This window comes from Rhinolophus sinicus, chromosome 7, assembly GCF_057876585.1.
Source record: "Rhinolophus sinicus isolate RSI-liver-muscle chromosome 7, RSI-T2T, whole genome shotgun sequence".
NCBI classification, from domain to species: domain Eukaryota; kingdom Metazoa; phylum Chordata; class Mammalia; order Chiroptera; family Rhinolophidae; genus Rhinolophus; species Rhinolophus sinicus.
Genome location: NC_142507.1, coordinates 38739232 through 38753640, shown reverse-complemented (window position 1 = coordinate 38753640; position 14409 = coordinate 38739232). Strand labels below are relative to the sequence as shown.

At 32.1% G+C, this 14409-nt stretch overlaps 1 protein-coding gene across 6 annotated transcripts in view; it reads left to right on the top strand.

Moving 5' to 3' along the window:
* Positions 1-14409, top strand: part of COL11A1 (collagen type XI alpha 1 chain) — a 199717-nt gene that overhangs the window by 129371 nt on the left and 55937 nt on the right. For all 6 annotated transcript variants that reach the window (XM_088799462.1, XM_074318647.2, XM_074318650.2 and 3 more), the window contains 4 exons: positions 818-871; positions 3581-3688; positions 4055-4144; positions 4388-4441. In XM_088799462.1, the coding sequence (XP_088655588.1) occupies positions 818-871; positions 3581-3688; positions 4055-4144; positions 4388-4441 (306 nt within the window). The remainder of the gene's footprint in view (positions 1-817; positions 872-3580; positions 3689-4054; positions 4145-4387; positions 4442-14409) is intronic.

The following is a 14409-nucleotide window of genomic DNA, read 5'->3' as shown; positions in this document are numbered from 1 at the left end:
AACTTTTGCAAATACTATATGCTTTAATTCATTTTTTTGGAAAGTTTTTCTTCTCAGTATTCTGAATCTAACTGTTAAATGTAAGTTAACTTACCTGAGAAAGAAATTTGCCAATCATAATACAGTCATGCAGAATGAATAACCAACAAGTCTAGAGAAATATAGATACCAGAATATATGCCCAAAGGCTTTGTTTAAGTAGTACATGCTGCTGACATCTACCGAATTTTATTTTAATGACTGTGGTATATGCAAAGTACATTTGTAAATATATTCTTTTGGGTTTAAAGAATGAACACTGATAAAATGCTGAAATGAATACTAATCATGCAAAGTGTTTTTTTTATAAATTTATTTTTACTTTGTGTTTATTTTATGAGATTGTTGGAAGGCAGAAAGGAGAAGTGCATTAATATCATAAACTGTAGATATAGCTCTGTGTACAGAATCTGTGGACTGTTTCAAAGAATGTCTAAATCACCATTTATTTCATCCATAAGCAGTACTAGGTTAAAGCTTTCTGTGTTATTTGACCCTGTGGAACAGGGCTAAGAATATTTTTGTGCTCCAGCTTTATCCCATTATTTTATGTTTGAAGCTTATTGAAAGTAATCATTGGACTATAATGTGAAATAATGAAGATGGTAAATTTTGAATTTTAAAGAGAACTGGAAAATAATAACTCACAAGCATTTAAAAATAAGTATTTTAGCCAAAAGAGGACTTTCTTTTAATGTGAGTTATTCAATTATTTCAGAGAATTTTCCTTTATGTTTTGTGTCCTGTATATCTTTGATGGATTATGCTCTTTCCTTAGGGCTTTCAAGGCAAGACCGGCCCTCCTGGGCCAGGGGGTGTTGTTGGACCACAGGTACGTTCTGTTACTTTATTTCCCCCAAAATATTTATTTTTCTGTTTATATTTTCACTCTCCTACGTTGTTGAAATTTGCCCATTTTATTATTATTGAAAATGATGTGATTAAAAATTTTGGATAGCATATTTGCATATGCAACTTGTCTATATCAAATAAACTTCAGCAAACTATTACTTAAGTTTTCAATTGAACTGAGAGGAATAAAATAAATAATTAAAAATAAGTCAGAAAATTCACAGAGAAGTTAACGCAAAAGCCTGACCATGGTATCTGCTAAAAAACCAAAATCCTTTATTAAATAGGTTGGCTATCATCTTTTCCCAGAATTTCAAATTATTATACAAAATTACTTTATTTTTTTTTGGTATAAATTAGGTTTACAAGTACAATATATTAGTAATGTAATATAAACCTTTGAACATAATTTTATTCTAAAATTTTAATAATTGTTACATATTACATATTTCTTAAGATTTTTATCTTCATAAAAATGATTTCCATCAGCAATAAAGTATTAATTTGTAGTTTTTGAATACATCTAATTAATAGGAAAGACAAATAGCTTTTGCAAGATAAGAGACAGAAAGAATCTCAAAAGTTAATGGAGTATCCTGAGTTATAGTATTAAATATCTAGAGAATAATTCATGGGAATAGAAAGTAGTATTTTTATTCTTGCAAAAAGTATTGAATGGACAGTTCACATTTAGTTTACTCAGATGGAATTTTATCCCTGGTAATAACAAATTATAGCAAAAGAGCAAAAGCAGTTGAATACCTGTTTGTTTAATTTTTAAGTAATAGTCTTTTCTCAGCCTATAATTAGTTCTTAATACTTTGTAATACACAACACACACACACACACACACACACACACACACACACACGCAGACATATCCAAACACACATCCCCCAAAGAAACAAAAAGCTGCATCTTCTTTCTAACAATATGTGTGATTAGAAGCAAAATGAGAAATTCTTAGATTGCTTGATCATTTTATTTCAGAGATTAATCCTGAACCAAGGGAAATGCTTCTTTATTAAAGAAAACACAGTACGCATGTTACTTTTTTTTGTATATTGTTTTCTGTGAGCTGAAAGCCTCTTTTTAACTGCTTATCAGTTTTAATTAAAAAAGAAATGCTCCCTTAATAATTAACTTCTTCCAAAAATACTTTTTTTAAAAAATTCAAATAACTTGACAATTTTCTGTGGAAAAAAATAATTGACTGAAAGAATGATTTCTATTACGTTACATACCCATGAACAAAAATGGAATTAAACTATAATGTAACATCATGAGGCTTAACTGAATATTTCAGGACCTCACACTTTTTGAAAATTCATCTTTATGTAATGCAGACAGCTAGTTTCTGAGACCTGTGTTCTTTTTTGTCTCCCTTCTTTAAGATATAAAAGTAGCAGGTGTTTTGCTGAGTATGCATCTTCACTGGATTATTTTTTATTGGTCCTTTTAAGAAAGAAAATCAAATTGCCTATTTCAAATTTAATCATATTTTCATATTAGGACAAAGGGAGTGATTTAATAGGGGCAAATTGATTGTAATACTTGACATTGACTTTTTATGTACAGTCATGTGAATCACTGCTTATTTTTGTCTCTGTGGTCATAGCCATGAAATTAGGATCAATTTTACATTTCTTACTATTGAAATTCCAATTAAACATTCAAGGAAAATTTCATTTTGGGGGAAATATTTGCACATTAATGATAACCTGAAGACTTTCAACAATACATAATTAAAGGAATTCAAACCTTGAAATATATACTCAAATTTGGGGAAGATGGTTCTTTATCCGAGACCAAAAAATATTTTCGGTCTCTGTTGCATTTTTAGAAAAATAACAGGGAATGATATTCCATAAGCAACTTCAATAATACATTCCACTGATTAACAACTTTAGATCTGAAATGTATGTCTTTAATTTAAATCCCTCATTTGGCTTTATTCTAAAGTGGAGACAGAGAACAACTGGTCTCCATTCTCTATTTACACTTGAAAACTCATTAAACTCTAGCACCACAAAACAGCACCACTCAGGGGACACATAAATGACCTGACATTTTTTACTTTGGCATTTTCAGCTATTTAAAGCAATGGGTTATTTGTTACAGCCTTCGGCCGGAAGGAACTGCCCACCCAAACTCATGGCCTTTGGGATCCCCTGCCACATTCTCTAGACTTTGTCAGAGGAGTATAGATTAACAATAGGGAAGTATCCTATCAGGGAAATCCCAAGGAGAACCACTTTGGTTGTTTGGGTTTCAGGGAACCCCATTTATTATCAAGCTGTGATTCATTGAGTGGTACCAATGCCTCTTTTGCTCCTAAATTCATTTGATACCTTACATAAAAAAACAGGAAGGGGACAAAACTATAGTTAAAAACAGTTTTTAACAATTCTTGGACAGACCTCACTCTGAAGCAATTCTGGTATTAAACAAAGAAAACAGCCTTTTGAATTTCTATATATTTCACTTGTACACTCAGATTCTAACTAAAATTAATTTTTTTCATACTCCTACCAGATATGCTACTTTCAGAGCTTTATGTAGGACATCATGAAAATAACTGAGAATGATAAACTTTTGTGAAAGGAAGTCATATTTATTTTGGGTTTCTGTTATCTTTGCTAAATATTTTTAAGAAGCAATTTAATGAGGTTTCACTTTTCCAATTTAGGGGCCCACTGGTGAGACTGGTCCAATAGGTGAACGTGGACATCCTGGTCCCCCGGGGCCCCCTGGTGAACAAGGTCTTCCTGGTGCTGCAGGGAAAGAAGGTGCAAAGGTACAACATGCTCAAGGAATGTTCTTGGCTGAAAACATCTCTTTACTTTTCCCTGTAGCTTCTTATCACTTGTCCATAGATTCTCTAAATGTTGGCATAGTATTTGAAAGAATGTCAGAAAGATAGGTCAGTAAAATATTCAGTTTATTGTACTTCAAAGCACGACTGGCCATAAAACCATCCATTTACATGTACTCTTAGATACAGGTAGTGGTTTATTTTAATGTATGTGGCATCCACATAATATCCCCATCATTAAATGATATTCAGGTTTTACTTACAGTAGACTAGAGGTGATCATAATTTTGTTTGTGGAAACATGCACAGTGATTACTCTGTATGATGAGTGTATATTATATTCCTTAGGGCGACCCAGGTCCTCAAGGTATCTCAGGGAAAGATGGACCAGCAGGACTACGTGGTTTCCCAGGTGAAAGAGGTCTTCCTGGAGCTCAGGTATAATCAACATATAGATAAAGCATGTGAATGAAATTGATTATTAGTTACCTAAATAAAAAGTCTTTAGTTATTAAGGGGAAATATGTAAGCATCTGCATTAATTATCATAATCTATATAGCAATATGTATTTCTGTCTAGAAGTACTTCCTAACATCCTCATTTTATCAATCGTACATCTCCTTCTATTTATATTTAGTTCACACTGATTTATTTTCTTTGCTTGTTTTTACTTTGCCCAGGGTGCAGCCGGACTGAAAGGAGGAGAAGGTCCCCAGGGCCCACCAGGGCCAGTTGTAAGTATGATTATAATAAATAGCAATGCTATTTATGGTTGCAAATTACAGCTCTTCTTTCATTATTCTCATGTTGTGATTCTACAGTGTGTGGAGAAGAAAATAAACACATGTCAATCAAGTTAGTCAATGCCTGGTTTCTACTAATTGCATGCACAAATGAGTGCAGAAACAGAACTTTAGTTGATTAAAAATATTTACTCCACCACTGCTCTCAGGATGTAAAAGGAGCTACCTTGCCTCTTACAATACTCCCCAAAATAAGTCTTAACTTTTCTGATTCTAAGTACTTGATGAGACTTGAATTTTATCACTGTTTTAAAAGAAAAACAAAACAAAACACATAAGTATGAAAGATATATATTCATATATATATAAAATTTATATCTATGAAATATATATATATATATATATAAAATTTTATAATTACAATTGTCATTCAATATTATGTTTCAGGTGTACAGCATAGTGGTTAGACATTTACATAACTTACAAAGTGATCCTCCTAGTAAGTCTTGCGCCCACCTGACACCATATAGAGTTATTACAATGTTATTGACTATGTTCTCTAGGCTGTACTTTACATCCCTATGTGTATTTTGTAATTGTCAATTTGTTCTTCTTAATCCCTTCATCTTTTTCACACAACCCCCCCCCCCCAATCCCCTCATCTGGCAACCATCAGTTTATTCTCTGTGTCTATGAGTTTGTTTCCGTTTTGTTTGCACCTTTATTTTATTTTTTTTAGATTCCAAATATCAGTGAAATCACATGGTATTTGTCCATCTTTTTCTGACTTATTTCAATTCATTTATATATTATCCAAATTGCTTTATTTGTTTAATGTAACCTTATGAAAAAAAATTGGCAAAGGAGTAAATATCAGATTCTTACCTCACTTTTGTTTTTGTGAGATTCATATCAATTCCTAGGAATGCAATTAAATACAGCCTTCATTTTTTCCATAAGTTCACCTTAGTTCTTATCTATACTCTGAAATGTTACCAATAACAACCAAACTGCCAATTTTAGTGGCCTCTTCTCATTCTTTGTTTTATTTCACCAATCTAAAAAGCGGAAAGTTGCTTTAAATTGTCTCTCAACTTCCTTACACATTTGTTGAAGTTCAAATTAGTTCTACCTTCAAAATGTCTCTTTAATTTGTCCCCTTTTTTTTATTTCCATAATCACCACCTTTCTTCAGACTCTTCCTTTCTCTCCTTGCTTAATAGTGTCTTAACGTATCTCCTTGACTCCATTTTCCTTACCCCCTTCAGTCAATTATGCCCACGGATTCTAAAATTTCAGTTTAATATACATCTTTAACTCTGCCATTGCTCTGCTTATACGTCTCTCACCGTCCCACGCTACTTTCAAAAACCAAACTCCTTATGACCACCAAGTTATCTTCAGAATTTGATTCCAATCACCATTGTCTATTTTATTTTCATTAGTGCCTACCCTCTAATTCTACCCAATTTAATGCACTGAACTTTTTCCTTCTCAGACTACCATGATCTTTTATACCTTGCAGGGAGAGTACTTTATACTTTTCTCCTTCTTCTAGAAAACTTCATGTTTCCTTTCTCTATCTGACAAAAATTCTATTCACACATAGAAATCAAGTTTAAATGTTAAATCTCTATAAAGTCATCGTTGGACAGTTTGCCTCCATTTCATTTATTAGTGAAGTTTCTTCACCCTCAGTGTTCTTAGTTATGATTTGTATTGTAGAAATTACATTGGAATATAATTGGCTGTCTTTCTCACTAGACTGAGTACCCTATACAGTGCCTGACACACAGTACTCATTCCATATCTGTCTATTTGAATTATCACAAAGCTTGATATTGGAGTAAAGTTTATACAGCATAACTAATACCGAGAACACAGTAATATAATCTTGATTGATTAACTTTTTATTTAATCTGTAGATTATACAAATGTCATATTACAGTGGTAAAGGTGAATATGGGTATCTGGTAAAATTATTTTTTAAATAAAAATATTTCAGTCACTATATGTGACATTCCGTATTTGAAAAACGTATAAAATTATGTAGAACATTTTAAAATATCTTCATAAAGAAGTGGTGGTAGTACTAGCAGAAACAACAGTTGAATAAGACAAAAGTTCTTATTTGAGCATAGAATCTTAAAAAGTTTTAGTACAACACAATCCATTTAACCAGACCTCAGGTTCTAAAGTGGTTTTATTTCTGGAATATATATACTTTTTTTTTTTTTTGATCAGTGGTTATTGTATCTGTGAAACCTGAATCAAAACTACAAGGATTAAATGTTTCAAGTTATTTTTAGGTCCCAAATGAATAATAGTATTCCAGGTCTTTGAAACAATTGAAATGAATGTTTTTGTAGGCTGTATAATATACCCATGAGATATAATTTAGCAAGATATTAATCAACAATTTTTCAGTTACATGCACATAGAGCCACATATTAAACATCATATAAAAATCTAATATTTTATCTATGTATTTGGCTCCAACAATGGTTTATTAATGACTTCCCTGTTTATAGTTAAGCTCCACAGAAGATACCCCTTTAAGAGATTTAACATAAGGTAAACAATTTTGAAAAGGAACACACTAAAGACTAAACAGCACTATAAGACAGTCAATGATTAAATGACTAATGACATACAAACAATACATGTTAATTATGCAAGGACAGGGGAAAGAGAAGAGAAATCCGCAGAAGGGTCATACAGGCAGGGGCCCTTGAACTTGGCTTCACAGAGAGCAGAGGATTACAGAATCATTTAAGATCAAGAAAATTATATTAGGAAAGAGATAAGGTATTTAGGGGTTATTCAGTCTTACCAAAGTGGAGTACCTTGGGAGAAAGACTAAAATTTGATGAATTCTTGCTAGGATTCACACACTCTGCTATGTATTTACATAATGTAAAGCTAAAGCCCTTATTTAATATGGCATATGATTATTGAAGCTCTAAAATGGTAAATTGCAGTATTTGAACATTTGAAGTTTTGGAGTAAGTGGAGTAAAATAAAGTTTTTTTGGAGTGAGACACTTAAATAAAACTTTAAGAAAAAGTCATCATTAGTGTGTAATACGTAACACAGATGACAGAGACTTGATGAGCATAAAAGTTCAGTGATCAAAGTCGTAACGTAAGAGTGAACCGATGACTAGGGCAGTGGGAAGTCTAAGACCAGTGCAGACGTACCAAATCCTAGGAAGGCAGGACAGTAGGATTCATTACTGAGATTGGATCTGTGTCCTTGTGGAATGACAGTTTAGTGATGCCTTCCAGGCTTGGAGCAAATTTACCTGGTCAGGAACCACAACAAAGCCAAAACACTCTCATAGGAAAATCCAAAACCTCTTAGCAGTCACAAAAGATTTTTAAAATGCCTTTATACTTTGCTATTAGAAATGCTTTACAGATGCTCACTGTGAGTTTATTTACTTGGAATTAACACTTATTCAACAAAAAACTGTTTAGTTTCTGGATATGAAAGATAACTTATGCAGAATATTTATTCATGCTAATTCTCATTTTTTGAGGTTCAAGACTTGCTATGGGTTATCTTAAAATTGATATTGAAAACAAAGAATCAGGAGCAGTGACTGCTTTGGCAAGAAAGATAACAGGTTCTATTTTGCAATGTTGATAAAAAATGTGACATCAAAATATCAGAAGGAAATAACTTGGCAGTTGGTGAGAGAGAATGAAATTGTAAGCCATAACTGATAAAGGCATAAGAATATCCTGTAGAACTCCTTGATTCTATAATAGATCAATCTGAGTTTTTATCAATCTCATATTAATGTTACCTTTGGGATTTTGACTAAGTAATGGTAAGTCAGGACTAAGATTCACAGGAGTAGAGAATGATGGAGATTTTGCAGTTATTCATATGAAGGAAAAAATTAAAGTAATGAATTCTCGGGGGATGAATGTGAATAAAGAATATGAAGGGTATAGGAAATAGAAAATGAAATAATATTAAAAGTGTTTATCCTTTTAATTCTTAATACTAAGAACTTTATAATCATTATCTTATTTGATTTTTGCAACCTGACCAGGTAGGTATTATCATTCCATTTTTAAAGACAAGAGATCTGAGGCTTAGAGAAGGTAAATAACTTGCCCAAGTTTACAGTCCTTTGAAGACAAAAATCCATAACACACATTACATAGACTCATTTTCAGTAATCACATCTCACACTGTAAACATCTGCTTAATTAAATTCTCCCCTACCCCCTTCTCTCTTTAGATTTCATTTTTCCAAGTCCTCTTGATCCTTCTTTACCCCTGGGAACAATTTTGTCAAAAGGAAGAGAGGTAGAAGAGCTAATATTATGGTTCACTGGGCTTTAATATCCCTATACGAGCTCTTTGTAACAGTTGCTTGATTTGAATGAAGCAGAGTTTAAACTCCTTAAACAAATAAGCAAGTTGAATCCTTTGGCATCCGTTTTCTTTATTTATAACCTGTTCGGTCAGAAACATAGACAGGCTATTTGTATCACATTGCTATGACACCTATAGAAGTGGGTTTACTGACCTCTGCTAGATCTAACTGTGATGCTATTGGCTTACGTTTAGAGGAACTAGGATACATAGAATTGCATCAACCAAAGGATCTGTTTGAGGACAAGGGGGAACACTTCATGCAGGGCCCTCGTTCTGAACATCCTCAGAAGAAATCACTACCTAACCATAGCTTCAGAAATGTTTGTAACTTCTTGATCAGTTACCTGGTTTATAGCTTCATAAATCATGAAAATTAGACTTCTCTTTTTTCTTTGGCTTACAGAAATCATAGAGCCAAAATTGAGACATAATAGAGAAGATAACCCTTTGCTTTATGACTGAAACTTTTTAAATACAACTCACTATAAAAAAACAGTTCATGTGATGTACTTTAATATTATCCATTATATATTTTTTCTATTTAATATTTCAAAATGCTATACAAGACCCATAAATGGATCATGACCTGCAGTTGAGAAAAACCTTGGTCTACAGTATGCATTTTTAGATTACAAATATTATTGGTTCTATTTTTTGCCAATAAAAAGTTTCTTGCATATCTATTTTTCTTAATTATTTTTTTATATTTTATATCTGTAAGCTGCTATAAGTCTTTCATATGGAAAAACTACAATTAAATAAATATCTGAATGGACACAATCTAATAAACTGGAGTTATATAAATTAATTAAATGGACATTTCCTGCAAAGAGCTTATGGTTTACTGATGAAGACAGTTATGAAATAGATGAAATAACAAATAATAAGTGATATATTAAAAGATAGAACAAAGAAGACAGGTGAGAAAAATGATTTTTGCCTAAAGGAATTATGTTGGAGTTGGAGCTATAAATAAAACCAGTTTTATCTTCTGAAATGCAATTTTTCTGAGTGCTAAATATAGTCTTGAAGTGCTCATCACCTTTTTAATCATCTTAGCAAAGAATTACTATGTCATGGTTCTCTAAAGCTTTTGCTACTAGGAGTGAATGTATATTGAGAACCATTTGCTAAATGATCCCACTTAAGACAAACAACATTATCCCAACAGGGTGCTGGGACTTTGGCCTTTTAAAATCTGGCAGAAACCAAGTGTTTACTGTACGTGTGATGTTGTGCCCAAGAGCTGGTAATGGATACCAGTCAAAGCACAGGCGTGTTTTCTGATCTCAGGGGGTTCACCCACTAAGTGCTCACCTTGATACACACACACAAAATGGAAGCAACGAGGGACTGAGCGAAGAGAGACGAAGGCAGTGCAGCAGTTTTCTCATGTTCAACAGAAACTGAGTACAAGTTTTATAGTTATGTAAACACACAATGTAGACAAATATATTATGCAAGCAAATTCTCAGATTGCTTTTACCATCTATGTTTTCATACAGCAAAATCAAGGAAAATGTTCAATAAATAACCTCTCCTCTGTATATTTTTCTTTCTGATAGGAAATCCTCTCATTGCCAACAGTTATTTCTCTAAAACTGAGGCATTTAAAAGAAATATAATAGTGTGCTTAAGAAAGCCTTCCATTCTTACAGCCACATTTCTTTTTTTACCTGGGAGGAGTGGGAGTTAATATGGAGATATTAGAGCAGAGCGGGCCAGACACAGCAGCTAAAAGATAAAATACCTATAGTAATTGTATAATGCATCTGTCTCTATCCCTTTTCTGTGACTCCTATTTCATGACTGTCCCCTGATAATTCTGATGATTCTCTTTTCCTCTTTATGTGTTGTTGAAATTAACAGCACATCTTGTCCTCTCTTCCTTCAGAGGATAAACCCGTTCTATCATAATTCCTATTAATTCTTTTTTTTTTCTATATCCCATTCCAGAGAATCTTCTTTTCACTCCCTTTTACTTATTCCTCAAACAAGGGGTGACAAGTTTTTACAAGGATTACAACTACTGACTAATTGAGTCATATGCTACGCTTTTTCAGATAAAGCACATTTTCTCTACTGGAACCCAGGTAGATCTCAGCTGGTTATTATGACATCCAACCAGGATGACCAAAGTGTAGAGATGGTGGCGATCAATGACCAAAGATTAAGATATTGTAAGACTTTGAGTTAGTCATTCAGAATTTGTGCTTTAAATTCTGGTAATGATTGATATTTTTTCTGAATTTTTAGGTTATCTGATCTAAAATACTTGGTACCTGGAGAGTGGGAATTATCTTGTACTAATTTTGCATGAAGGTCAATTTGACCTTAAAAAGAAAGAGGCAGATTATTTTTTATTTATTTATTTATTTTTTTGCCTTCACTTACTATATAGCTGTATAAATACATAAGAACTTTTTGTATTTATGTTGCTATTCTTTTCCCTAGTGGGCTGCCTTTTAACTGAATGCTGATGAGATGATGTCTCTATTTACCACTCTCATTTACTTTACAAATGCTCCTCAGAATATGAAGCACTCAATGAAAATAACTGAGAAAAATTTTATCTGGATGTCCTCCTTTGTGTGACGAGTCAGAGAAACAACCACTTTTTTCTGCAGTCTAAAAACATGAAATGATGCTACTGCTTCTGGTTTCATTACTATTGTTAAGATTTAGGGAAAGGAGCTACAGAAGGAGATAAAGCTAACATAAAGTTAAAGAAAGGTAACTGAATAGATAAATGTAAATTCCTCCCTTTCAAAAGCAGGTAAATATCCACCTTTCAGTTGAAAACAACTGACCTGTAGTGGTTTATGTTTAGTACTAAATAACAGGATACTTTATGATCTGATTGTTATAATTCATGTCATTCAACCCATACTATTGCCTTTGGAAAACTTTTAATTTGTCATGTGTCCATTGGTACATAAATCACAAATTCAGATAATGATATTTCCGTAGTTTTTAGCCCTTCTTTCTGTGAGTTCTTTCCAGTTACACACTTTGGATGTGTAAACTATTCATCATTCCTACAGAGAGATGAGTATACAGATAGTTTATCGAGGACTGTATGTAAATAAGGTTGATATGACAGGATTTCTTCTTATTTAATGTTGCTATAGCTTAATTATTACCACTGTATTTTTAAATGTTGGAAATTTATACTTAATAAATAACTTAATAATTTATACTTCATTAATTTATATGTAATAATATTTCCATATATCACTCATGTGGCTAATGTCCCAATTACTGTTCCAGTTGCTCTCACTTAGGTTACTGGTGACTTGTCAAGAACAATATTTGAATTCCTCTATTTTATACCATTAATTTATATCTTTCAAGTTTATTCCTTCATTGGTTTCTTTTTTTTTCATAGATATAGTCAATGATCATTAGTAACTACTAAGACCATTAGGTGAAAAGCTGAAACAGCTGATAGGGACTTTATTTTTTTAATTATTTTTTTCTTTATACTTTTGACCACCCTGTTTAAACTTGTGACAAGCCGTGTAATTTAGGATTAAAGCTGTGGGGAAAGCTCTACCCTTCTTTTAATAATATGACTTTAGATATGCCACATAACGTTCTGGATCTTAATTTTCTCTTCTATAAAATTTCACTTCTACAATCATTTGAGATTGTATATCTGTTTTTGAAACATGTTGTTTATGCATAGTTCTTTAACATCTGTTGCATTCATACTTTAAGACAGACATTGTAGATGTAGAACCACATTAAAATCACAAAATCATGATGACACACTATTTCTGGCAAGAAAAGTGATCCATAGAGAGGTTAATCAGTTTGCTCAAGATGGCAAACCCAATGGTTCCAGTTCTGGAAAGGAAAAGTTCACACATACAATTGACACATTTACTTAGGGCCTGGTAAGTGCTAGTAACTACTCAAATTGTGGGAGAACAGTGAAACATACAAAAGGAAACATCCTAGGAGCTTATCATTATCTATTTAACCTATGTTTAAACCCAAACATATTTGTTTTAGATGTAATTATTTATCTGACATTTATAAAGCCCTCTTTTCTTTACTCCAACCAGTTATAGAATAATGAAATAATATCTATCCCTTTATGGAAAAAAAGATGCATTTGCAGTGTGAGTTCCTCAAGGCTGATAATCTACCATAACACAATTTGTACTCACAGTCAATGTTGCAAGACTCAGATTCTCACTGTTTTTGTTGAATGTGTAAATGGGTTCTCTTTTTAATATTGGGTTTAAATTTTCATTTTTTTTTCTTTAAATGGGACTTCTTTAGATTCACTTGGGATTAGAGGATTCATAGGCTTATTTTTTTTCAAAGTTGGCCTGGGGATATTTCAATAAGATTTGCAAGTTTGTAATATCATTGTCTTAATTAGTAGGTATCATCAGAAATTTTCACTTTTCATTTATAGATATATAAAATAAAATCATTGGAAAGCATGCTGTTATTAAAAATACCTAGACTTATAGAATGTTGGAAATGACCAACGGAAAAGGAAATTGCAGCTGTACTTAAGAGAACAAACATACACCATAAAGTCTTTCCTTGTTTTCATTCATTGTTTTGAAGTTAATAAGCTGAGACAATATCATGAACGATATTTTAACTACAGGAAGGTACTATGTTTTATTGTTAATTTTAATGCAGCTTCCACAAGCAAGATGGCAATCTGAAATGTAATCATATCAATGCTCCAAGAGAGTCATTAAAATAGTTAAGCTTTGTATGATGTAAAATAGTATGTAATATCTAAAAACTATACACATTTTCATTTATTCAAATATTCATTGTTTCTCTACTTGATGTACATGAAAATATTTATTTGATTACATGCGTACAGTTAGATCCTATATTTTTAACAAATCCATTATGTTCACACGCTCTATAAAAAGACTAATGCATATTTCTAATTTTATAGTGTTCTTATATGCATTACTATTATTTATACTTATTTAATGCATACACTAAATATTTCATGTTTTGAAATATTAATGAAGAAATCATAGAGTTATTTACAGGATAAAATTCAGTATGACAAATGCTACATTAAGTCCTGCAGAAAATAATGGTAGGAAATCTAGAGTATTATGTAGGCTGTGTGAGGAATATTTAGAAGGGTGTCTTATGCTTTAAATTCTCATAATAGTACTACTTTTGGGAAAGGTTGTTGATATCATGGGCCTAAAGAGTGGCTGGGATTTTAATAGTATGGGAATGGACCAAAGACTTTTCAAAGTAGGAGATAAGTGTGACCAAACATTCAGAGGTAAAATGGGAGTATTGTGTTAGAGGGATATTTAGAGAGATGTTTAGAAGAAAATAATTTTCACATTACAATACTAAAATATAAAGCAACCCCCGCCCCCACACTAAACTCTGAGTATATGTATATGAATATTTTACTGGGAAAATCAAGGATAAATATACTCTCAAAAAGATACATTAACCCAAACAATTTTAGAGTTCTACATATAAGAAACAAATACTTAAGTTTTAAACAATTCTTTGTTGTTGAAAATTAACAATGAACATGTAAACGATGGTGG